The following is a 26,463-nucleotide window of genomic DNA, read 5'->3' as shown; positions in this document are numbered from 1 at the left end:
GATGACTGTGATAGACCAAAAAAAAAAAAATAATAATGATAATAATAATAATAATTTATCTTTGTTTTCTAATAACTGATGTCTTGAATTTCAAGCCAATGCCCGTGTCATATGAACAGTGTTCATCTTCTGAATAATAATAATAATAAAATAATAATTTATCTTTGTTTTTTAATAACTGATGTCTTGAATTTCAAGTCAATATCCCCTGTAGGCCTGTTTCATATGAACAGGGTTCATCTTCTAAATAATAATAATAATAATAATAATAATAATAATAATACCACATACTACTGAATCAGCTTTCTAAACGTTTACAAGCTGTGGTTATGTCTTTTCCAGCCCGCCGATATCGAGAAAGGAAAGCCAAGGAGAAAGTACATACCGGGAGAAAGTTAGTTTTACCAAGTGGCAAACCAAAAACTTTCTTCAAGTGTTCAGCAACTTTACCACGGGCTTTTTGGCAACCGCCAGTTCTGTGTGGGAAGTGCCTGTGAGAAGGGTTCGTCCTCGGAAATTGAAACAGATAAAAAGGAATTTGATCACCATTAAGTGCTAAGAGTCTACGGAGGTTAGTGATGATGATGACTCGTTGTGAAATTGATAGTGATTAACAGTGACTTTATTTTTCCACTTGAAAGGGACACAGATATTATTATTATTATTATTATTATTATTATTATTATTATTATTATTATTATTATTATTCAGAAGATGATCCCTATTCATATGGAACAAGCCCACCACAGGGGCCATTGACTTGAAATTCAAGCTTCCAAAGAATATTATGGTGTTCACTAGAAAGAAGTAAATAGTAATCATTTAGTACACGTAGGGCTATTGCTATTTATGTAGTGTAAACATAAAGACTTTTAGTCAAAGAATGAAAGTCATGGAAATTTTAAAAGATAAATAAAAGATACTTTCCCAAGAAATTTCTCATAAATTTTTAATTTAGAAGCAACAGTTTTTTATTAGATTTGCGAAAATGATGTTATGTTTAAGTAGCTCATTTGAAGATGGGGCGAAAATGAGAATGATTTCAAATGTTTCATTATAAATATAACAAGATATAACTTCATAGTGCTGTATTTGTGCTACAGTCCTTCACTAATCATTGCAACAGCCAATTTTTTCACCGCTTTTTCTACATTTCTGAAATTCATGTGACCTGAGAGAGAGAGAGAGAGAGTATTGCCGTCAACTCATTTTAAGAGACTTTCTCAGGATCGTGGTTCCTGCAAACTCTGTGTACAGTACAAAAGAGAAAGTGGGCCATTCTCCCTACTTCCGGTTTTGTCATTGATTATTAGCTGTTATCATTAATGATTATTTTTATTATTATTATTATTATTATTATTATTATTATTATTATTATTATTATTATTATTATTATTATTGAATAGCTTACATTTTTTAAGAAACAAGCCAAAGGAACATAAACATGCATGGCAAGATTTTCCAAAACTAGGTGCGTGCAATCAATTACAAATAATGATAAATTAATTAATGAGTATACAGAACAATCAAAGTTTGACTGTGAGTCTTTTCAAGTTAGTGAACTGACACCCCTGACTGTTCGAAACTATGATTCAAGGCCATGGTTCGAGACTGTGGTGCGAGACCCTGGTTCGAGGCCATGGTTCGAATACGTTGTTCGAGCCCGTTGTTCGGAGTTTTGGTTTGAGGCCACGGTTCGAGACTTTTTTCGAACCCATAGTTGGAGACCGTGATTCATGGCCTTGGTTCGAGATCATAGTTCGAGACCGTAATTCGAGATTGTGGTTTGAGACCATAGTTCGACGCCGTGGTTCAAGACCCTGATTCAAGATCATGGTTTGAGACCATGGTTCATGACCATTACCTCCAGGCCGTGGTTCGAGACTGTAGTTTGAGACCAAAGTCCGAGGCCGTGGTTCGAGACCATCGTTCAAAATCATGGTTCGAGGCTAAGATTCAGGAACAAATTTATAACCATTGTTTCTCTTATGTTTTAAAGCAGGTAACAGTTTTTTTTTTTTTTTTTGCAGTTACCTGTCACTTATCATTGCATTGCTTTTTTATTGCTTACATGAAATGTCGATCTGATGCTTGTTATTTCATTGCTTTTATGTTGCCTATATAAAATGTCATTGTTTACTTATCATTGCATCGTTCTTATGCTTCTTTTCAAAATATCAATTTGTTACTTATCATTGCTTAAATAAAATGCTGATCTGTTGCATATCATTGCACTGCTTGCATGTTGCTTAAAAAAATTTTTGCTTTAATATTGCTCATATATAAAATACTGATGTTCATGAGCATTGCATTGATTTTATTCAGCTCCTTTATAAATACTTATCAGTTACTGATCATTGTATTGCTTCTATATTGCATGAATTAAATGTTGATCTGTTAAGTATCATTCAAACAGTTGATTCTGTCATATTATATTACGTTGAAAATTTTTTGGTTAAGCTTTTTTCATTTATCTTTTTTTGCACAATCAACACATTATTCGTGGTAGACTGAATTTTCTGCCGTCAATGCGACACCACTCATTTTTGAGGTTGGTTACGCCCTACAGTCACACCATCCAACGCCTTATTTTCATATTACACAGCAAATCGTCTTCACATTTTATCGTTGTAACCTATTAGCGATGTGAATTCTTGCACTTATTATTATTATTATTATTATTATTATTATTATTATTATTATTATTATTATTATTATTATTATTATTACAAAACAAGCAGAGATGTATGTTGTTATTATTATTATTATTATTATTATTATTATTATTATTATTATTATTATTATTATTACGAAATAGACAACGAAGTTTACTATTATTATTATTATTATTATTATTATTATTATTATTATTATTATTATTATGAAACAAGCAGAGAGGATTGTTAAGGAAATAAGCCGTTCACAGTGTTTGTACTGTACCGTACGCAAAGCCGTTGGCTCTATAGTCAACTCGAGACTCAGAATTCAGTAGCCATCTCACAAACCTTATGCCAGCACGGTCTCTTGCCCAAAAGGAGTCCCGGATGTGTGGTTTAAGATGGGAGAGGTGCTCAGAGGTTTGGTGTGAACCTATGGACTCTCTCAACCAACAGAGGGTATATGTGGTGAGAGGTATGCAAAGGATGACATCTTGATTATATTGATAAAAAAAATTGCTTGATTTTCATGAAAGAATGTATAAGGTTTATTTTCTGCGTAATTTTTTTGTAATTTGTAAATACGTCACGCTTATACTAATGGCCCGCATATGTTCAGTTATATACAGTATTACATGAAACTCCTAATATTTTTAGTGTTATTTTAAATGAGCTTAAATTAATAAAATTTTTAATGAACAATATCTTCACTCGTGAAACAAAATACGAGATAAAAGTGACACTGCAAATAAAACTGAGGATCTAAGGAATAATGCATAAGAATGAATGCAGAAGTAGCAGCTAAAATAAACGGAAATGATAAAATAAATTAGAACTAAAATAAAAAAAATTACAAACAACAGTGAAAGGACATTTTCCTTGTATGAAACTTAAATTTCTATCATAGCATCTTGCATTTACACAGTAACTGTTAGTGATAGTTACAAAATCTTGCAATATTTTGGTATTCATTTTTCATCATTATCATGGTTCTAATCTTAAACATTATTAAGTGGGTGGTTCTCGTTCTTTGCTGCGCTGTTGTTCGTACGTAGACTTTTGACAGTCCAAATTGTCTTTAACCGTGTAAATGGTCCATTTCAGGCGACCTTATTTTCGTCACTACAAAAACGAAGGTGTCCAGTTCAGTGTTGCCTCGACCCTCTAAACTGTTAGACCGAGACAGGGAGCTAAGACAGTCATACCTGTGAATTTAATTACTTTTTTTATTAAATTACTGACCGTGAATCCGTGATTCTTCTCGAGCGTTGCTTCCATGTGGTCTTGGTTTCTCGGAAGCTGTGGTTTATCATATGGTGGCCGTGATTACCTCGCCTATCTCTGTAACAATAGCATGGTTTATCAGAAGCTGTGATTAATGGGTGCCTGCCTTAGGATTTGTATATGCAAGTAATTTATTTTGTATTTACGTTATAACGTAGTACATTGACTTTCGCACAAATTTTGCCGAAGTGTTATAGTGATTGTAGCCTATTTAATTTTTTTACAGGATTAACAATCTTGTGCCTCCATTCCGTTTAACGATGCATGTCCAGGCAAAGTGCTTGACTTTCTTGTGCCGGGATTTTATAGGTCTGTTTGATTGCAAATGCGGAAGTGGTGTTTTTTAATTAGTGACTAGTAACGCCACACTAGGTCTAACATATTTTTTTAACTTGGGTATTATGATTCAATTTCGTTCACCATAAGGTGATTTAGAATTCCATATAGTCTCTCATCGCGTATTGCGAGTCCGTTCCATTCCTTTTGGAAAAAAATAATCTTTTTCCCTTTACAGTTTTTCCCTATTTTTTCCTTTTACCATATTTTCCCTTACCGCTTTTCCCTCTTTCTTCCCTCTACCATTTTCCCTTACTGTTTTCCCCTCTTTCTTCCCTCTACCATTTTTTCCCTCAACCATTTTTTCTCCTCTACCATTTTTTTCAAGGTTGAACAAGGTCGTTAGGTAACCTGTTTCTATAGGCTTTTCTATAGCTATTGCTGACATAAGGCCAGCCGAGTGTTAAAATAATAGGTGTTTGCATAACAAAATTAATTTCGTTGTTTTTTCTAGTATCGACGGCAGGATGTTGTCGGTATATACGTGTGAGATAAACCGGATTATGTTACCTATCATTTAAGACTTTAGTTCCTATAAGAAAATTCATAATGTTTTTCAGTCTTTATATAATGTTATGAATAAGCTAGATGACTGTATTATGTAGTTATCGTTATTACATCGTAATTGCTATTAAAAAGAAATTGTTTTATGTTGGAATTTGCTCAGATGCTTCCCATTTTCCGAACATAATTTTCAGAAGGTAAAAATGGAGAATACTTGATTAATTCATGTACTTAAGATACTTTTAAACAGAAGCTTTGTGAAGTTTGCATTATGCAGTAAAGTAAGTTTGTAAGTATTAGCACAATGCATAAAGGAATGAAATATTACTAGCAAAACCGGTCACCATTTGAGGAAGGTAGAGAAATTTTATGCAGCATAAATTTAGAATGTTAAGTGTCTTATGAACATTTCAGCCACTTGTTATGACTAATAACGAATATCCTGTCATAAATAATCCTCCCTTAGGTCGACACATAAACAGATCACGACTTTTTAACGCACAGACTTTTGTTCAAGTGGTTAAGGAATGGGAACACGAGCCAGAGATAAATATAATCCTTTTGTATTGGTCAAAATACGTATTTGTTCTGTTATAACGACAAACTGTCAGAATGAAGGATCTTAGTTTTAAAAAGTCATTTAGTATAATATTTATAATTTTATTTTAACATTTTAGTGCACTGAGATTAGGTTAAAATTCTTAACGAGTAAGATAACTTGACGTTTATATACTTACTAACTTATCTTTGGGTTGACAAATCTGACGTTTTTGCTCTTACTGACGTATCTTTGGGTTGACAAATCTTTGGATAATTGTTCATTTATTACCGTGAATTTTAAAATATTTTAAGATACCGTTCATTACAAAATTATATGGTATATTATTCACATTTTATTTTAACATTTTAGCACACTGCCCGTAAGATTAGGTTAAATTTTTTGACGAGTAAGACAAACTTTTTAAATTTATTTTTACTTATTTATCATTGCATTGACAAATATATGGGTTAATTGTTCATACATTACAATGAATTTTAAGATATTTTAGTTTTAAAATATTTTCGGTTACCGTTCATTACTATTCGACAGTGCCTAATTATTATTATTATTATTATTATTATTAACTTGTTTTATTTTGGGATTTTATTTTTTCATTTCAATTTTCATATCCTTTAGCTGTTTTTCTAGTTTTAATTTTAAAATCCTATTTATTCAATTATATTTCCATTTTTATAGCTTTTATTTTATTTATTCTCACTTTTTTACTTTTACCACATTTTTACACTTGCTTATTTTCACAGTCATTTGTCAAGTTTAAAGCCAAAGGCAATATGAGCAGAGGTTCGGTTAATCACCTCAGTCTTATAAACATCCTGTTGCAAAAAACAAAAACAAAGAAACAGTAACTAACTACAACATGACCAGTATGGTAACAACCACTAACAACGCAATTTTTACTCCGGATAGGCTAGATAGTGTGGTATCCTTTCAAAACCATGATCTAACTCCCTTATTATGCGTCTTTAGACAGAAATAGAAAAAGTATGCGGGGATTATGCAGGGATATTTAATAAGCCATGTTACTTACACTCAAGTTGATATAGTTAGAAACATGGAAATATTTACTGATTGACATTTCAGACTCTTGTAATATATTGACTGGAATTGCAGAAACTTTAACATATATTGATAGGGTTTACAGGAACTTCATATATTCATTTTAATTACAGGAACGTGGCAGAATATACCGATTATAAAAATGCGGGAACTTGATGTTTGACTGGAATTGCAGGTATAAAAATCAAAGCTTTTTTTATTAATTACCTGAAGTAATCGCTTTAAGTTTTGAGCTTAGTCCACAAATATATTTCGTTAGTTGAGAGTAGTTTTTAGAAGTCTGGGGAAACAACCACGTATTTTGTTGCAGACGCGAAAGAGCAGAATTGAAACGAGGGAAATTAATCATGTATCAAAGAAAAAAAAATAACATTATTCCTGCCAATTTTTCCTCGAAATTAGAAAAAATAATGCAATTTGATTTAGAGAGCTCTTGCGCCGTCAGATTCTTTATTGGTCAACAACTCGACAACCATAGAATTACCGTATATTTTAGATTAGATTCAACAATTCATAGACACCTGATATCAGATACGATATTACTTCTGCTCCAGGAAGGAACTACGGCGTTATTCCCTACAAGGTCAAGAAATCGCATGACCAAATACGTAATGATAGTACTGACGTGTAACATGCTATAAAGTAATGACGTCACGTCATGCTCTTTCGGTAACTCTGATAGTAGTGTCATGAAGAACCTTAAATTTTGGTGTGTGGTGTCCCTTTCAGACTTTTTTTTTCTTGTTAACTTCTTTTCTTCAGTTCTAAGGCTCTCTTACAATAAAAGCCTCGTCAAGTGGCTTGTGACAGTTAATGGATAAAACACCTGTTCCTAATTACTCTGCGCATTTCATTACGTATGAGACTATTTTTACACTTTATTTTTAAAATATAAACTTAGTTATCCCTAGCTCATTTCCATACTAAGAAATTAAAGTTTACCTTGTAATTTTAACTATTTCATGCATGGAAATATATCTATTTGATAATTATACAAGTTTTAGCATAAAATTCAGCCAGGAAAGAATTCGTTCGAAAATATTATTACATATTACCTCAGATTACATTAACTTTGTATTTAAACCCCGGGCAAGGTCAGGACAATATGGGCACGTTCTGTTAAAACTGAATCCCTGTCAGCTGCAGTGCTTGGTGGTCGGTTGACTGTAATAGGCTGCAAGCCCATGGAGCTTGCAGCCTCATCCAAAACCATTCCTTGTTTCGATATGTATATATTTATGTAATAAAAAATATCAGTCCTTGCTTATCCATAACTGAGCTAAGTGTCGTTCTTATGTTACCTAATCTCTCTCTCTCTCTCTCTCTCTCTCTCTCTCTCTCTCTCTCTCTCTCTCTCTCTCTCTCTCATCCATAACTAAGTGTCGTTCTTAAGTTACCAAATATCTCTCTCTCTCTCTCTCTCTCTCTCTCTCTCTCTCTCTCTCTCTCTCTCTCTCTCTAATCCATAACTAAGTGTCGTTCTTAAGTTACCAAATATCTCTCTCTCTCTCTCTCTCTAATCTCTCTCTCTCTCTCTCTCTCTACTCTCTCTCTCTCTCTCTAAACCGTAAATTACATAATTACATGTTTAGGTGTCATTCACAAGCTAACCCGGAATGCTGTCATGTTTTATGATAACTTATGATTTAATTTTTGCAATGGCAGCTTAGGTGACCTGGAATATAAAAATACTTGTACGAGACAAGTATTTAATTAAAATTTGGAGGTGGAAAACCATATAGCATTTCAGCCTACCTGGGATATTCTGTTAAAGATTATTTTGGAAGTTAAGGCTTGAAAATCGAGCGACATTTAATTGCAACCAGAAATTTTCAGTATTTTAAAATATAAGTGTAATGAAAAAACAGCTTTGGGCTGCCCTGGTATATTTTAATAAAGTATTTAGGAGAAATATCGAATGAAAACCATTTACTGTCGAAGGACAAATAATGAGAAACAGGAGTAAGTGTTTAAACTCCATTTCAGCAACTCTGTAGTTTAGATACTGTACTGCCCTGGAGTATAGTATTTTGATTCAGAGAAATTGAATATTGAAGTCCCATGTCGAATAAGGCTGATTTTAGAATTTAAGGTACTAAAAAAATTTAAAACACTTAATTTTTTTTTATATTAACTTTAATGTATTTAAAAACAGTACTCCGGATATTAATGCTAAAAAGGTATATCTTTATACAAAGAAATAACAAAATTTTAAAAGCTATTTAAAAAATGAGACCACGAATATAGTGAAACCATAAACATTTTTTTAGACAATGAAACACGAAGAAACTAAGCGGCATTTATGGGAACACTATAGCTTTAAAAATCACACGAGCATGACCACGAATATAGTGAAACCGTAAGTGTTTAAAATAACATTCCCGAAAAACTAAGCGCTAAGCGCCATTTATTTGAGCACTATAGCTTAAAAAATCACACAAGCATGACCACTAATATAGTGAAACCAAAAAAAAAATACTCCAAATAATAAAACCCGAAAAAACAGCGGCATTTATTCAAACACTTTAGCTTGAAAATAAACACACAAGCGTGACCACGAATATAGCCGAGTCATAAAAATGTTTAAGCACGAAAAAACTAGGCGGCATTTAAACGGCCAATCACAACAGTGACGTTACCTCTCCGGACATGTTTTTTTTTATATATATAACATTCCGCACTGGCCCTGAGGCTTCAGTCGTTCAAGTCACGTCGTGGTGGAAGGTGAGGTTTTCCTGCGCGTTTTTTTTTTTTTTCTCGTTTGCGGTTGTTATTTGTTTTATTTTTGCTGTTTTCTTTTGTAAATACGTATTAGACAAAAATGTTTCAGGCCTGTACAGTGAACATGATCAGTGATAGTGAAAAGCCTTTTTTCTTAGCTTAGTGAATAAAGTAGAATTTAATTTTATTAATATATATATATATATATATATATATATATATATATATATATATATATTATATATATATATATATATATATATATTAATATATATATTATGCAATATATTTGTGTATGTTAGTAGTATATTCTTGTGTGAATTAATTTATCTGTGCGTATTAATGGTTGGGTTATTAAATCTGTGCATATTAATAGGATATCTTTGTATATGGTACGTGCATCAATGTTCATTGTGTAACTGTAAAGTTTATACATTTATCAATTACATAAATATATAAATAAATATATAAATATGAAAATCTTTAGTGACGGATGTTATTGAAGTGTTAAAAAACATGTGACAGATGATTCATGAAGCGCAAAAGTGACTGAGCAGCTGATAAGTGCATTGAAATTCCCTTGTAGTTTTTTCCTTCCAACTCGCTCTTGCATGCAGTATCGCTTGACGCGTTCGTTTACGTTGTTGCAACTGAAGGACAAGTTTATACTTTATTACAGTACATAATCAATCAGAGTGCATATAAGTATACGGGAATTGCGCAGATTATCTATTTTTGTAAGACAGAACGTGGAAAACTGAAATAAGGTTTTTAAACAGTTTTTGTTCGTCTTCAGGAGACTACATTAGCCATGAACGCTTTCGGAGGAGCCACGGCGTCTGTCGACACACCTTGGGATCTCAAACAGATTCTGCTCATCACCTACCTCATCTTGGTGTCCATAGACCTTGCGCATGCGTCATCGACGTTCCAGGTACGGGCTTAGACGCCTTCTCATCCAGTCAGAACTGGAATATCAACTCTTTTGAGCTCTCCCTCACTCTCCACTCTGTGATACGGTGCGTGGTACTACGTGCTAAAATTCGTCTGTCAAATAATCATGATGCTGTAATGTTAGAATTAGCTCTCTCTCTCTCTCTCTCTCTCTCTCTCTCTCTCTCTCTCTCTCTCTCTTTCTGTTCCAAGCAAATGCCTCAAAATTTCTTAATTCCTGAACGTTCGGAATTTAGGCTAGTGTTTGCAAAGGCGTTTTGTTTCCATTGTCTTGTCTACGCATGTACATCGTTGTTAACACTTAACTGTGCGCGCGATTTCGTCGTTGTCAGCTGAGGACAGTAGGCTACAGGAAACAAGTTACTAAGGAGTTTATTGCTTTTTAAATATGCCTCATCATACCTAAAACACAAAAATTAAGACACTTGATAAACCAATTGAAATGCTAACTTTTAATGTCTTAGTTGGTTATTATGTCCATTTTTTTTTTTTTTTTTAGTACTTGAGGTTTTCACGAAGTGTTTTAAATGGTGTCTACCATCAACAAATATGGAGAAGCTATTAATACTCTTTTTAAATCGATTTCTTGATAGCCTAAGACCAAAGTTCTTTACTTATGAAAAATGAGAGGCCTGGCATAAACCTCTAGACTGTACCCAACCAACAGGGACTAGTACGAAATCAGCTAACAGATATTGTGTGGAAGTCCTCTCGAGTCAACAGATTTGACTGACCAGTCATTCATAACTAGTGATTCGTAATACGGAATTATCTGCCACCTAATCATTGGCCCTGCCTGTTTTCACGTGGCTGGTATGGACCTCTATACTAGGTCAAACCAACAGAACATGGGAGAAGTACTGGAGACACTTTCGCGTATCTTTACAAGACGCCATAAAAATAGTGGCAGATTTCTTGCTACGTTAAAATTATCCTTCTGATGAAAATTTCTAAAGAATGTCTTTGATAATGTATTTTCCAAATGCAGTAAATACATCTTTTAATGTTAGTTATATCACTCCGGAAAGGAGTGGCATCATCTACTTTGAAGAATAAAACTTAACACTTGTAAAGGAGCTGTTTTTGCCCGTTTGCAGAAACTAAATAAGCCCGTTATGTACAAATTATTACCTTGCTTTATAGCAGTTCTGCGTTCAGTAATTTAAATTCCAGCTCTAGCAAATAACGAATAACAGGAAATAAACAAGAAATTGAGTCATAAAAAGAGAAGCGATAGGCTACAATGCGTAACTGTAACTGGTAAAGGTGAGTTTTTGTTTGACCATATGGCGTAAATATTCATTGGGTCTATGACTTTATCCTTTGTGGTTTTGGTTCGAGTCTCTCTCTCTCTCTCTCTCTCTCTCTCTCTCTCTCTCTCTCTCTTCTTCATCTTCTCTCTCTCTCTCTCTCTCTCTCTCTCTCTCTCCTCTGCATCTTCTCTCCTCTCTCATCTTCTCTCTCTCTCCTCTCTCTCTCTCTCTCTCTCTCTCTCTCCTCCTCTGCATCTTCTCTCTCTCTCTCTCTCTCTCTCTCTCTCTCTCTCTCTCTCTCTCTCTCTCTCTCTCTCTCTCTCTCTCTCTCTCCTCCTCTGCATCTTCTCTCTCTCTCTCTCTCTCTCTCTCTCCCCTCCTCTGCATCTTCTCTCTCTCTCTCTCTCTCTCTCTCTCTCTCTCTCTCTCTCTCTCTCCCCTCCTCTGCATCTTCTCTCTCTCTCTCTCTCTCTCTCTCTCTCTCTCTCTCTCTCTCTCTCCTCCTCTGCATCTTTCTCTCTCTCTCTCTCTCTCTCTCTCTCTCTCTCTCTCTCTCTCCTCCTCTGCATCTTCTCTCTCTCTCTCTCTCTCTCTCTCTCTCTCTCTCTCTCTCTCTCCTCTCTCTCTCTCTCTCTCTTTTCCTCTGCATCTTCTCTCTCTCTCTCTCTCTCTCTCTCTCTCTCTCTCTCTCTCTCTCTCTCTCCCTTCCTCTGCATCTTCTCTCTCTTCTCTCTCTCTCTCCTCCTCTGCATCTTCTCTCTCTCTCTCTCTCTCTCTCTCTCTCTCTCTCTCTCCTCTGCATCTCTCTCTCTCTCTCTCTCTCTCTCTCTCTCTCTCTCCCCTCCTCTGCATCTTCTCTCTCTCTCTCTCTCTCTCTCCCTCCTCGTATTTCTCTCTCTCTCACTCTCTCTCTCTCTCTCTCTCTCTCTCTCTCTCTCTCTCTCTCTCCCTCCTCTGCTCTCTCTCATCTTCTCTCTCTCTCTCTCTCTCTCTCTCTCTCTCTCTCTCTCTCTCTCCCCTCCTCTGCATCTCTCTCTCTCTCTCTCTCTCTCCTCTGCTCTCTCCTCTGAATCTTCTCTCTCTCTCTCTCTCTCTCTCTCTCTCTCTCTCTCTCTCTCTCTCTCTCTCTCTCTCTCTCTCTCTCATCTCTCTCTCTCTCTCTCTCTCATCTCTCTCTCTCTCTCTCTCTCTCTCTCTCTCTCTCTCTCTCTCTCTCTCTCTCTCTCTCTCATCTTCTCTCTCTCTCCTCTCTCTCTCTCTCTCTCTCTCTCTCTCTCTCTCTCTCTCTCTTCTCTCTCCTCTCATCTTCTCTCTCTCTCTCTCTCTCTCTCTCTCTCTCTTCCCCTCTGCATCTCTCTCTCTCGCCTGCATCTCTTTTGTTTATATTATTGTCGCAGTTTTAAATTCAGTCGATTTGAAATCCTTGAAACTTTGCTGGTTTGTTTTATACTTAGGCCTATGCTGTCCAAATATTTAATTTTATAGTCTGTCTGAAGAGTTAATATGTATCCTAATTATAATCCTTTTCTGAAGGATTGTTTCAGTAGTTAGTTGAACCAGTTCTTATAATCATTTTTCAGTTATCACCTGTCTTGCTTTTGGGTCCTAATAAGTTTTTTTTTTACCGCCTTGTTGTTTGTCTTGTCTGATTCACATAATTTGATATTGCTCTTGAAAAATCCTCATTCGCTGACGATAGTTTTGGACTACTATCATACTTTTCCCAAGGTATGAGTTCCTTGAGAAATTTCATACCTTCATACGTAACTGATGTATATTCATACTTGTTTTAGCTTTTTAATAGATTTCAGGAGGTTCTCTTCGACTGCATTGCCTTCATACGTAACTGATGTATATTCATACTTTGTTTTAGCTTTTTAATAGATTTCAGGAGATTCTCTTCGACTGCATTGCCTTCATACGTAACTGATGTACTCGTATATTCATACTTTGTTTTAGCTTTTTATTAGATTTCAGGTGGTTCTCTTCGACTGATATCACAGTGGTTTTCCCCTGTTGTAATACGCATTGCATTATCTGGGCCATTTCCTGCCTTGTTTTATTTTACATACAGCGTCAGGTGGTGTCCTATTTGACATAAATATTCTAACAACCTTGATGGTTGACTCCTTCAGTAGCCTTGCTCTATTGCATCGTCTTTTCGGGTTGTTCTTGCGAGCAAGAGCCCGTGCTACCACTAGGTGGCAGTCTATAATCTAACAAAATGGAGATATTTGGTTGACCTTTGAATCTCAAAGATAAGAGACTAATTGAAATCTGGAACTAGATTAATTGAATTGAAATCTGGAACCTAGTCAGATTGAATTAAAATCTGGAACCTAGCCAGATTAATTTAATTAAAATCTGGAACCTAGCCAGATTAATTTAATTAAAATCTGGAATCTAGTCAGAATAATATAATTGAAATCTGGAACCTAGTCAGATTGAATTGAAATCTGGTATTGGATTGAAATCTGGAACCTAGTCAGATAAATTGAATTGGAATCTGAAACCTAGTCAGAATAGATGAATTGAATTTTGGAATCTAGGCAGATTAGTTTAATTGAAATCTGGAATCTAGTCAGACTAATTTAATTGAAATCTGGAATCAAATCAGATTGATAGTGATTGAATTGAACTTTGGAATCTAGGCAGATTAGTTTAATTGAAATCTGGAATGTAGTCATTAATTTAATTGAAATCTGGAATCTAATCAGATTAATTGATAGTGATATTTTCTGCCTGTCCACTTTGTTTTCTGAGTAAAATATTCATTTTGATTAAAACTAAATTTTCCCCTCTGCCTGCAATCAAAATTTGGCTTTTTGTCGTTAACTCCATGTACAAAATTGTTTTCTTTTGAATTTACCTAAAGTCAAAGATATTCGAAATTCATATAGCTGGTTTTCCAACTCTAGAATTTACTTAGTGTGTTTGCATCACTGATCAGTTAGCACGTTCTTTAATTACACGGATAATTAGTACTTTCAAGCTTTTGTAGTGTTTTAACCCCCTCTCCCTGTTTCCTCGAAGTCCATGTCTATACCTTTAGCTTCTTATCACTCATCCTAATTTCTTTCCTTTATTTTTGCGTGTGCATGTTTACATACATAGATGGACATCTGGATAAAATTTTTCCAGATGTGGGCGAGAAAACATTCTCGTAGATCCTAACCTACAGATAAGCACCACGACTGATGAAATATTGAGCAAAATGTGACAGGCAACTTACTTATTCAGCTGAATGTAACATAATATTTTAACGTGTAAATGTAGCAGACTATTTTATCAGGTCAATGTAGCAGACTATTTTATCAGGTCAATGTAGCAGACTATTTTATCAGGTCAATGTAGCAGACTATTTTATCAGATCGCTGTAACGGACTTATTTTATCAGGTCAATGTAGCAGACTTATTTTATCAGGTCAATGTAGCAGACTATTTTATCAGGTCAGTATAACAGACATTTATCAGGTAAATGTAACAATATTTTAGATTATTTTGTAAATGCAATAGATTATTTTAACGTGTAAATGCAACAGACTGTTTTAGCGTGTAAATGCAACAGACTGTTTTAGCGTGTAAATGCAACGGACTATTTTAGCATGTAAATGCAACGGACTATTTTAGCATGTAAATGCAGCGGACTATTTTAGCATGTAAATGCAACGGACTATTTTAGCGTGTAATGCAACAGACTGTTTTAGCATGCAAATGCAACAGACAATTTTAGCATGCAAATGCAACAGACTATTTTATCAGGTCAGTGTAACAAATTATTTTATCAGGTCAATGCAACAAATTTTACCAGGTCAATGCAGCAAATTATTTTATCAGGCCAATGCAACAAATCTTTTTTTATGTGAATTTAGTAGTATTTTTTCATAAAAATAACAGGAATATTATTTTTTCAGCTAAAAACACATTTTTCAGCTTTATATAATAAATTTTTCAGCTAAATATAATAAAATTTTCTGGCTAAGACAATATATTTTTCCAGCTAAATGTATCACTATTTTTATTGCAAAATATAGTTACAAACAATTTGTTTCTTCTGCCAAATATAAGACTATATTTCCAGCTAGGTGTAACGGACACTTTACGTTTCTCAACCAGACTACATTTCTCAACAAGATGTAACAATTTTTTTTCCAGAGCTCCTTGGAAGGCCTGCAACCCCATCCTGATCTAATAGCTGACAGCGACTTTCACCTTGGAGTTTCTGCCTCGCTGAGACGCGTTGTTCGACAGAGCAACCCTGCTCCAGGAATCCCACCCAGTAGGAACGAACCTCCTTCAGGAATCCCACCCAGTAAGTATCCTTAGGAATTGTGGAATTGGAATATGAGATTTAGGCCTGATGCCAAGCGCTGAGACCAACGAGGTCTTTCAACGCTGAAAGGAAAATTAAGTAAAGGAGGTTTGAAAGGTGTAACAGGAGGAAAACCGCGCAGTTGCACTGTGAAACCATTGTTAGGAGACGTTGAGGAAAGTAAGACGGAAGAAAGAGGCTATGAACGGAGGTAGAGGTACATAAAAAGAATGAAAGGGATTGCAGCTAGGCCGAAGGGACGCTACAAAAAACCTTAACTAATGCCTACAGTACACCACGTGAGGTGCACTAATGACATTACCCTCCTACAGGGAAGTATCCTTAGGTAGGGATCTCTCTTGAATAACTACAAGCTGTGGTTTTACAGAAGTGGTTGTTGGCCAGAAAATACCAAATTCGCTTTTGAAATCACAACAGGTTTTGAAACCTCATTTAAGAAAGATGACTCAAGGCTTGGTATTGGTTTATATAATTATTGATTTTATGGCCTTATACTTTATTATGAGATTTTAAAATTTATAGTTATTGGTTTATATAATTATTGATTTTACAGTCTTAACCTTTATTTAAATTATATATTACTGTTGTTACGTGTCACAGTTTTACTACAAGTGCATTGTGAAACGAGCTACTATTTGCGTAGTTACTGTCGTATTAGCTCTGTTCAGCTCTTAATTTTACCTTCGACACTGAAAATTGTTATGGGACTAATTATTAGTTACTAAGAGTTGACACCACACAGCCTTTTTCAACTTATCAAATGAATCTTAACATTTATTGCTGAACATCGTTGATTCACGAGATTCGAGTAGTCTTGGTGAGACTGCATTGGTCTTGGTAAGGCTGATTATTTAACTTTATTTTATTAAGACTTGATTATTCAGTCTTGGTAAGGCTGACTATGACTGGATCATTCCAGTCTTGATTCAGGCAGATTTTAATTCTGTTCCTGCCTATTATACAGATTCTATTTTTATAGAAAATCCTTACCTGGCATTTTAAGAGAACTAAATATATCTAGCAATAATCAGTTTATTAAAGGACAACAAAATTTTAAAAAAATTTTTTTACTCCAGACAGTTTCTGAAACTTTCTCTCATTACTTACGGCTTCATAATTCAAGTAGTTAAAATGTTAAGTGAAACAAGTGTTTTGTCCATTTCGTAAGTTAAGCAATTATTATTTGAATGTAAATTCAGGAACATGCGTATTTTAGATTTGAAATAAACATTTTCACTTGTCGGCAAAAGCTAAAAGACCTGTCATCTTAATTTTTTTTTTTTACCAATTAGACAAAGGCTTTTGACAGTAACTTTTCACTTCACTATTAGAAAATTCTCGGCGTTTTCATAGCAAAACTAGTCTTCAAGTTGTAAATTACAGTAATTTGCGAATTGCCTAATTTTATGCAAATAATAATTGGGAATGAGGAGAAAAATATATTTGTGAATGTGAAAATTTTAGGTAAATGACGTTTTTATCAAATATCACCTAAAAATACAACTCGAAAAGTGAATGTGCCAGGTGCCAAGTTTTTAAGTGCATGATATAGAGGAAGTCTTTCTTCTAAAAATAAAAGACTTTATAAAAGACAGGAAGCCACTACGGGATACAACTAGATGAGCCAAGCCGAGTCACATAACGAACAAACTCATTTAAGTAAACAAAGACTAGGCCTATGCTTTAAAGTATAGAACGAGTGTTACAGAGTAACACAGAACAAACTCGTTAAGTATAGAGTAGGCTTATGCTGCAAAATATAGATTAAATGCTACAATGTTATCACTTGGAAAAGATAAAATGTTGTTTTGTACGGGAATAAAAAATTATTTCTTAATATGGGGCTACGTCCCACTGCCACAGATTTACGGAAAAACTAAGAGCGAAAGCAAGAGAAATCCACCTGACAAAAATGAAAGGTATAAATGGTCGACTTTTGAATTTAGGAGGTCCTCCCTACTTGAGTGGGAGCTGAAGACTAATGAAGTGTAAATTAAAGGGCTGAATCGATTACATCTTTTTTTTCTCTCTCTCTCTCTTCCAGGATCTCCTCAACAACCGTCATCAAACTGTACATTAGGACAGTTCCAGTGTCATAATGGGCAGTGCCTCTCCAGGAGTTTCCTCTGTGACGGATATCAGGACTGCCGTGATGGAAGTGACGAGGTGGACTGCAGTAAGTGTGTGTATGTTCATGTGTTAATGATATAATTTTGCTCGTAGTAGTAGTAGTAGTTGCTAGTCCCGTTTATTACTAAAAAGTGAATTTCTGACCATTTTATTGGTCACATAAAGGATTCCTTTTAAGCCTGGTCATGAGGACAAAAGACTTTCTTAAATGTGGTCAGTTTCAGATACGTTTACCTCCTGAGATGCTTTAAAATTCAAACGTTTTGATGGCTATTTTATTTAATTTTGGCGTACAAGAACAAATATGTTCTGGCGAATGCAGTACACACAAAGTAAGACCCTTTTAAAAATTTTTAAACATGGTAATGAAAACTAATTGTACGCTGGTATATACTGGCAACAGCCTGCGTCTATATTCGCCTTTGTACAATTTCATTCTCTGTAAGTAAAAAGTCAAAAGAATATTGATTACTTAAAAGTTTTTGGTCTATTGACAGGATAATGGAACTGCAAGGTTATTCAGCACTTTTTAAATGCTGTATCTGACTGAATGAAGACAGAAAAAAGTACATAAACGAATTCTATTTACCCCTCTTATTGTCAATACCAATCTGATATTAACCCATTTTTTGTGTTTGTCTGTACTTGCAGGAGGGTGTAGACCAAAGGAATTTCGCTGTGGTGAAGGGACATGCATTCCTCAGAGCAAACGCTGTGATGGAAAGATAGACTGTGCTCACGGATCTGACGAGAGGGATAACTGTAAGCAATTTTTGAGTTTTTGGGCTCTGTTGCCAGAATGCTGATTATTAAGGGATTAAGACGAATCATCACACACAAGTGTTTTTACATACCATGTGTTGTTTACATGTACCTGTATTAATAATTGAATTGTAACACTGCAAAGTTGTGAGAGGTGCTAAAGAAAGAGCAGGAAGACAAGTACTGCTGGTTTATTGATGAAGTGACCCACTTATAAAGCGGCGTGGGGATGTCTGCATATACGCAGAGACCGCGAGTACAAAAATTCACAAGTGACCCGAGGTCAAACTATTTCTCTACACAAAACAGGACAGGTACATATAGAAAACATGATGATTAACAATAGGTGGTTTGACACAAAAATACTGACACATATACTTGGTACAAGGGCAAATGGACAGGTAATAAATATACAAATCACAATAATGATTAGATTGTGTACGTGTGCGACCTCAGGTCGGCTGTGAAGGCACTGCAGAAAATGGGATGTTCATCACAGAGAACCCATTGAGTGGGGACTTTACAATACTCCCTCCCCAAGACACAGGCAACGTCTGATCAAAACGGGTATCAGCTGGGGTGACAGAGGGGGCCCCGCCTTCTCGATGCCAGCTGGGGGGGGGGGGTGTTCGACTTCGGTGCCCTGTGGATGGGTGTGTTGGGTTGCTCTACTTCGGTGCCCTGTGGATGGGTGTGTTGGGTTGCTCTCCTGCCCGGACCCGGGGCCTTCCGGGGGTGCCCACGAGGTTTTCTTGCGGATGGGGCGGGCTAAGGGGGCACCACCTCCTGTGGGGGGCTTTGGGAAGTGCCCCCAACGGCTTCCTCCAGGAATGCGGGCTTGAGGCGGTCTATTGATACCCATTCTTCCTTCCCGTGGATGGCCACCCGGAATGCCTTCTTGTTTCTCTCAAGTACGAGGAAAGGCCCCCCTGTAGGGCCTCGTTAAGGTTGGACGCACGGCATCGTTCCTGATGAAAACGTGGGTGGCGGAGGATAGACCAGGAGGCATGAAGCGGGAGGTCCTGTCGGTATATGTCCGTTGGCAGGGGGCGAACTTTCCAACCCTGTCGCGTAGCCTCTGCATTGTTAAGTCGTCCTGGTCCTCTATGATGAGTTCCCCTGGGACTACGAGGGTTTCCCTGAAGACCTTCTCTGCTGCGGACGGGTTGCCGTTGGCTCTGGGGGCGGTCCTCAGCCCGAGGAGGACCCAGGGCAGCTGGTACTTCAGTTCTCGGCGGTGCAGTGAGCCATGAGGGACGTCTTCGGGGACCTGTGGAACCTTTCCACCATTCCATTGGCTGCAGGGTTGTAGACGGTGGTGCTGTGGTGAGTGGTCCCTAGCAGGCATGCCAGGGCGTTCCACAGCTCGGACAGGAAGGTGGGGCCCCTGTCCATAGTTATATGGTCCGGGATACCGAACCGGCTGATCCAGCTGGAGAGGAGGGCCTCTGCACATGCACTGGAGGTGGCTTCTTCCATGGGCGTAGCTTCGGGCCACCTGGTGGAGCGGTCGACGACTGTCAGAAGGGATCTTGCTCCTCCTGATGGGGGAAGAGGACCCACTACGTCAACGTGGATGTGCCCGAAACGTCTCCCCGCCTGGAGAAAGTCGCCCACCCCTGATTCGGTGTGCCACCCTACTTTGCTCGCCTGGCACTGTATGCACTGCCTTGCCCAGGCCGTTGCGTCCTTCTGTATGCTGTGCCAGATGAACTTCTCCACCAGTGGCCTGGCCGTCGTTCTGCCGGAGGGGTGGGACAGTCCGTGGATGACGTCGAAGACCAGCCGATGATGGGAGGCGGGCACCAGTGGGCAGGGATGGCCAGTGCTTACGTCGCTCAGCAGTGTTGGCCCTCCAGGACTGAGGGGCACGTCCTTCCACTTCACAACGTGATGGCGGTGCAGTAAGCTGGAATCTCTGGGTCGGCGGCTTGTTCCCGGGCGAGGTCCTCGTAGTCGATCCCGAGCTGCACTGCGTCGATTTCAATCCTCGAGAGGGCGTCGGCTACTGGGTTCTTCTTGCAGGGGAGGTACTTGATGGTGCAGGTGAACTCTGCGATGGCCGCGAGGTGCCGCTGCTGCCTGGAGGACCATGCATCCCCCAGCTTTGTGAAGGCGTGGACCAGCGGCTGGTGGTCCGTCCAAACTGTGAAGGGCGTACCCTCCAGGAGGAATTTGAAGTGGCGTACTGCCTGGTACACCACGAAGAGTTCCCTGTCGAAAGTGCTGTAGCGGGACTTGGTGGGGCTGAGCTTCCTGCTGAAGAAGGCGATGGGCTGAGGGGCTCCGATGACGACCTGTTCCAGGATGGCCCCACAGGCAACGTTGCTGGCGTCTGTTGTTAGCTGGAGGGGGGCACTGGGGTCTTGGTGGGCCAAAGCTGTTGCCTTGGCGAGGGCGGCCTTCGTCAGGGAGAAGGCCCGCTGCTGGTCGGGGCCCCACACTAAGGTCTTCGGATGGCCCTTGAGGATCTCTGTCAGGGGGGCCATGGTGTGCACGACCCCCCGGATGAACCTTCTGTAGTAGTTGACCATCCCGAGGAATTCTTGTACGGCTTTGACGGAGGTAGGGGTGGGGAACCTGACAATGGCCTCGACTTTCGATGCAACTGGGCGGACGCCTCCCAGGGATATCTCTTGGCCCAGGAATTCCACCATACCCCGACACCGAAGGTGCACTTGTCGAACCTGATGATGAGGCCATTCTCCTACAGGCGCTGCAGGAACTTCCTGATGTGCCGAAGGTGTTCCTTGTGGGACATGGAAAAAATTAGGATATCATCGATGTAGCAGACGCAGAAGTTCAGATCCCCAGGATGCTGTCCATCAGTCTCTGAAAGGTCGCCCCTGTGTTCCTCAGGCCAAAGGTGGAGAAGGTGAAGGCATAGGACCCGAAGGACGTGATGATGGCGGTTTTGGGGATGTCTTCTGGAGCTACTGGTACCTGGAAATATGATTTTAAGAGATCCAGTTTTGACAATATTTTGGCCCCGTGGAAGGAGGCCGTCAGGTCTTGCATGTTTGGTAGAGGGTAGTGGTCGGGCTCTGTAGCAAGGTTGAGCTGCCTGTAGTCGCCACAGGGTCTCCAGGAGCCATCCGTTTTCTGCACCATGTGAAGGGGGGCGGCCCATGGACTGGGGGCCTTCCTGCATATGCCCATACACTCCATCTTGGCAACGGCCTTCTTGGCCTCCTGAAAGCGCTGTGGGGGAAGCCTCCGGAACTTTGCGTGCGTCGGGGGCCCCGTCTTGATGTGATGATATTTCCCGTGCTTGGCATGGGCCCCGGGCACCTGACGAAGCTCGGATTTGAATACCTCCGGGAATTCCTTCACGAGGGAGGCGTACTGGTGAGGAGCGATGGAACAGATTGTGGGCGCCCTGGGGCCCGGCGACAGGGGCAGGGACTGGCAGAACTCAGTGTCCAGCAAGGTGCTTGCGGCCAACATCGACTGCTAGTCCGAAGTGTGCGAGGAAGTCCGCACGCAGGAGCGGGGTCCTAACGTCCGCAATGATGAAGTTCCACTTGTATCTCCGACCCAGGATGGAGACCGACAGGAGCCTGGTGCCATAGGAGAGGAGGGGGGACCCGTTGGCAGCTGTCAGGGAGGCAGCTGGGTCCGGCGAGTGCATGCGGTCCTCTCTGGAAGGCGGGAAAACTGACCACATGGCCCCAGTGTCGATCAGCATCATCCTGCTGGAGAAAGTGTTGCGGACGTAGAACCTACTGGTGTGGGGCTCCTGGGTGTTTTGGATGCTGCTGCCATGGCGGCCTGTGAGGGTGGCTGCCGCCTCCCCCGCGTTTTGGATGGGCAAAAAGGCAGGGAGCTTCGCAATTCCGGGCAGCTTTACCAAACCTCTGGTGGTAGTAGCAAAGCCCCAGCCTTTCCTTCTGGTGGTGGGGTGGCCGCCTCATGTCGACAATGTTGATGCACTCTGTGGTGGAGTCCTCCGGCTGGAGGCAGTTGATGGGGTGTGCAGGCGCGGACGCCCGCTTTGCCGCCCTCGTGGAGTCCGTCAGCTGCTGCGCCACCCTTATCAGGTCCTCGACCGGCAGGGTGTATGGCTCAGTGATCTGCCCACGGACCTCTGGGAGCAGCTGCCGCAGGAGGATCTCCCTAGACAGACTAATCTCTTTGTGCCTGCTGCTGCTGTCAGTCTCAGGGAGGAGGAGGAGGAGGTCCTGGAGGGCATGCCATGTTTCCAAGAGGTTTGTCTTGCCGGGGGTTGATGGCGAGGTCTCTAGAGGGGGTTGCACGAGGGAGACATCTGCCTCTGAGAAGTTCGCAGTAATTTGTATGTGGTTGGGAATGTCTGCGTCCATGCTCATTCCACACTCTCACTTGGAGTGTGAGGGAACACTTGCATCAATACACGCTTGAGAGCGTGCCGTGTGAGTCCGCTAATGACGCCTGAGATTTGTTGACGAGGGTCGTTAATGCCCGAACACTTTGTTAGAGCGCCATAGTTAGTCCGTTAGGGGCGTGGGTTGGTTCATCGGGCCAAGACTAAGTCGCCGTTTGGGTCCGTTAATGGCTCCGGGAACCACTCCGGGGGTCACCACTGTGAGAGGTGCTAAAGAAAGAGCAGGAAGACAAGCACTGCTGGTTTATTGAAGAAGCGACCCACTTATAAAGCGGTGTGCGGACATCTGCGTATATGCAGAGACCGCGAGTACAAAAATTTACAAGTAACCCGAGGTCAAACTGTTTCTCTACACAAAACAGGACAGGTACGTATAGAAAACATGATGATTAACAATAGCTGGTTGGACACAAAAATACTGACACACACTTGGTACAACGGTAAATGAACAGGTAATAAATATACAAATCACAATAATGATAATAAGATTGTGTGTGTGACCTCAGGTCGGGTGTGAAGGCACCGCAGAAAACGGGATGTTCATCATAGAGTACCCGTTGAGCGGGAACTTTACAAAGTTACTACCATTCCATTATGAGAATCATTAGTAAATTATTTACGATATTCAATTAGTTTGGTTAGCTACATTTTACAAAATAGTAAAACTATATTTACTGGATATTGAATGCAATGCCGTTAGAAGGGATTATTTTTATGGACATTCTGTAGTTTCAAAACCTTGACAATTAAGTGTTTTACCCTATTGGTATATTGTACTGTATCATTTCTGTACTGAAATTATTGTATTTTTAAGCATCATACTGAAAGGGTAATGAAACTAGCCAGTACTGTAATAGAAAGATGCCCTCTTTATTGTCAGGTAACAGATACTAAATTTTCTGCAAGTTAGAATTTAACATAATTTACTAGGTCGCCCAGAATTGTTTGGTTTCACTGACAAAGTATGTCATAAATGTGTGGAGAGAAAACAAATTTACACTTCATAAATATCTCTATAAGTATAGCATTTACAGGCATAAGTGAATGACAGGAAAGCCTGCCTGAAAAGTAATACTAAAACATCCTGCATTTTAATTTTTTATTTAGGTTGCAAACAGAATGATTTCCAGTGCAAAGACATGGCCTGCATTCCAAAATCCCAGCGCTGTGATGGCAAAGCACAGTGCAGAGATAAGTCGGATGAGTACTATTGCAGTGAGTATTGGTGTCTCGACTATATGTTTGTAGAAACATGACAATATACATATTACCCTATATTATAGGTTGCAGTTACAGATTACAGCAATTCCACATACACTAACTTAACCTAACCTGTACATTGTACCTAGGATTCAGTTTTAGGTTTATCTAAACATGTATCTTATCTAAAATGGTAGCATTAGAAGAAATAATCATAATATGGTAGTTGATAGGTATAAAAGTCTACTACAGTTGGTATCAATTAAGATACTTCATTAAATTTTCTGTGTTCTTTTGCAGATCCTAACCCTGCAACAGGGGCCTTTGTCGCGGGTGCCACTTCGGCGTTTGCTTCTCACACCATTCGCGCTTCTTGGATATTACTGCTGGTGGTGTTCTTGGTTATGCTGTCCAATACAGAGTAACCCCAAAATGCAGAGTACTTTTTTTTTTTTTTTGTATACTAACTTTTTAATTTTTTTTTTTAATTAGCATTCTCAAATTGACTGTGATCACTCTTGAAAATTCATGCAGAAACTCAAAAATGTTAGTATAAACCACAGATTCATATACATAGTGCATGTTTGGTTTTCTTTTAACATAGGATGCAGGACGCACTTGTTTTTGTAAGTTTGACACTTGAGGTAATACTATTTGTATTTGTGAAATATATGCAGTTTCTCATTTAATTTAGAATTAGGATTGACAAACTGAACCACTGTCTAATTAGCAGTGCTTGTTATATAATATATATACTGTCTTCTACATTCCTGTTGTGAGGTAATTAATAATACAATATTATTCACTCTTTTATTTTATCTTTTATTTTGACACCTATAACTGGTAGCCTCTATCAGAAAACATGTCTAGCTCATCCATTCAGTTGAATTTGAAATGAAATTCTCAAAACCATTTTTCAGCAAATGGATAATGAAGACTCGCATGCATCCAGGGTGAGTGGTGATGAATGTAATTCTCTTTACTGTAGCAATAAGTGCTACAGTCCGACTGGCACGTGTCCATAATTCTGTTGTCCCCATGGTCTTCATTGGAGGGAGATGAAAAAGCTTGGTTACCTTCAGAACGAGCTAATTGCTTACCTGTTCAGTAACTTTCGACCTTCATTCACTACTGATATCAATTGACATCTGGATTCACAGTAGGTTGAAAGATTTTTCTCAAGTTTTTGCTAAACCCTTGATCATTGATACTGTAATTTCAATATCTTGGTCAACACTGGTCCACGGCTATTCAGCCTGTTAACCTTCTATTGGAATATGATGAGCAGTTTATTGGCTGTTACCAGACAACCTTAGAACTAGGATTGTGCATCTTTCTTCACACAGCCTCCTTGGACGAGGATGTGAGAGAGGTGGCTATTTTTATACTTGAGAGGTATGTCAAGCATCTTTCTTCACAGCCTCCTTGTTTGTCAAGAAGATCAAGATAAACTGGTGTTTTTTATACTTGACGAAGGTGGAGAACAGTTGCCATTTCAAAAAAAGTCCCACAACCTGTCTTCCTTCTGTTTTTCTTAAGAATGGTTTCCAAATATTTGAAGGTGACAGGGAAGTACTGTTCTCCTTTTCTTCCATTAACTTCCTGTAACTTCCTGTAGGATCAGTTTTCTGATAGTATGAAACCAAGCAAAACAAAATACCAGGAAATACACATTGCCAAAGACTTTATGGTCAAACAGTGTTTACCAAGCTCAAAACATTTATTCTTCTGCAGCAACACGTCCTATTCTCATGCTGTATCTACCAGATACCCATGGATTAATGCTGTGTCTACGGGTACCCATGGATTAAATCAAATTCAATGGCAGATATATTTAGCTATATAGTCCCTGTATCCTTGTCCAGTACAAGAGCAGCCCTCAACCTGCCTTGGTTTTGAATAAAAGCCCTGCTGTAAGTATAGCTTATCTCTGTTCTATAAAAACAGAATTGTGGTTATATGATTGACTGTGTAACCTGATTCAGCTGTGATAGAGCAGCAAGCTTGGGAGAAATGTACTTCTTGTAAATGTACTAGGTTTGTATTGATCAAATAATAACTTTACACATTACTTTCACCAAAGGAAAAATTCAGCTGTGATAGAGCAGCAAGTTTGGGAGAAAGGTACTTCTTGTAAATGTACTAAGTGTGTATTGATAAAATAATTAGTTTGGTGACAGTAATAAGTGTGTATTGATAAAATAATTAGTTTGGTGACAGTAATAAGTCTGTAAATGAGAGATTCAAGTGAGAATTATTATAACTATACTGTAACCTATTATTTTTACATAGGCTGAATAACAACTTTGAAGGTGGAGCAAGCTGCTGATGCTCTGATGAGGTGAGGA

The 26,463-nt window shown here is 38.8% G+C and overlaps 1 protein-coding gene across 5 annotated transcripts; it reads left to right on the top strand.

The window, feature by feature from the left end:
- Positions 1-342: 342 nt before the first annotated feature.
- On the top strand, positions 343-24,928 carry LOC136835218 (basement membrane-specific heparan sulfate proteoglycan core protein-like). 5 transcript variants are annotated; one of them, XM_067098466.1, is made up of 7 exons: positions 343-571; positions 9,917-10,054; positions 15,483-15,639; positions 17,705-17,836; positions 18,442-18,552; positions 24,023-24,130; positions 24,416-24,928. In XM_067098466.1, exons 2-7 carry the CDS (start codon positions 9,932-9,934, stop codon positions 24,538-24,540), a joined length of 756 nt encoding a protein of 251 aa, XP_066954567.1. In that variant the 5' UTR covers positions 343-571; positions 9,917-9,931; the 3' UTR covers positions 24,541-24,928. The 5 variants fall into 5 exon arrangements, with proteins under 5 accessions (XP_066954567.1, XP_066954565.1, XP_066954564.1 ...); XM_067098464.1 differs by lacking the exon at positions 343-571 and adding an exon at positions 3,762-3,864; XM_067098463.1 differs by lacking the exon at positions 343-571 and adding an exon at positions 3,837-4,067.
- Positions 24,929-26,463: the final 1,535 nt, after the last annotated feature.

The sequence above is a fragment of the Macrobrachium rosenbergii genome, chromosome 55 (genome assembly GCF_040412425.1).
Source record: "Macrobrachium rosenbergii isolate ZJJX-2024 chromosome 55, ASM4041242v1, whole genome shotgun sequence".
In the NCBI taxonomy this organism is placed as follows: Eukaryota; Metazoa; Arthropoda; class Malacostraca; order Decapoda; family Palaemonidae; genus Macrobrachium; species Macrobrachium rosenbergii.
This window is presented reverse-complemented; position numbering and strand designations above follow the sequence as displayed.

Bases quoted from the DNA above. Each gene is read 5' to 3' on its own strand.
- LOC136835218 (XM_067098462.1), top strand. From the start codon at position 9,049: ATGTTTTTTTTTATATATATAACATTCCGCACTGGCCCTGAGGCTTCA. The intron at 9,124-9,916 runs GTGAGGTTTTCC...GTTCGTCTTCAG, and splicing joins AAGTCACGTCGTGGTGGAAG to GAGACTACATTAGCCATGAA. The intron at 18,553-24,022 runs GTAAGCAATTTT...TTTTTTATTTAG, and splicing joins ATCTGACGAGAGGGATAACT to GTTGCAAACAGAATGATTTC.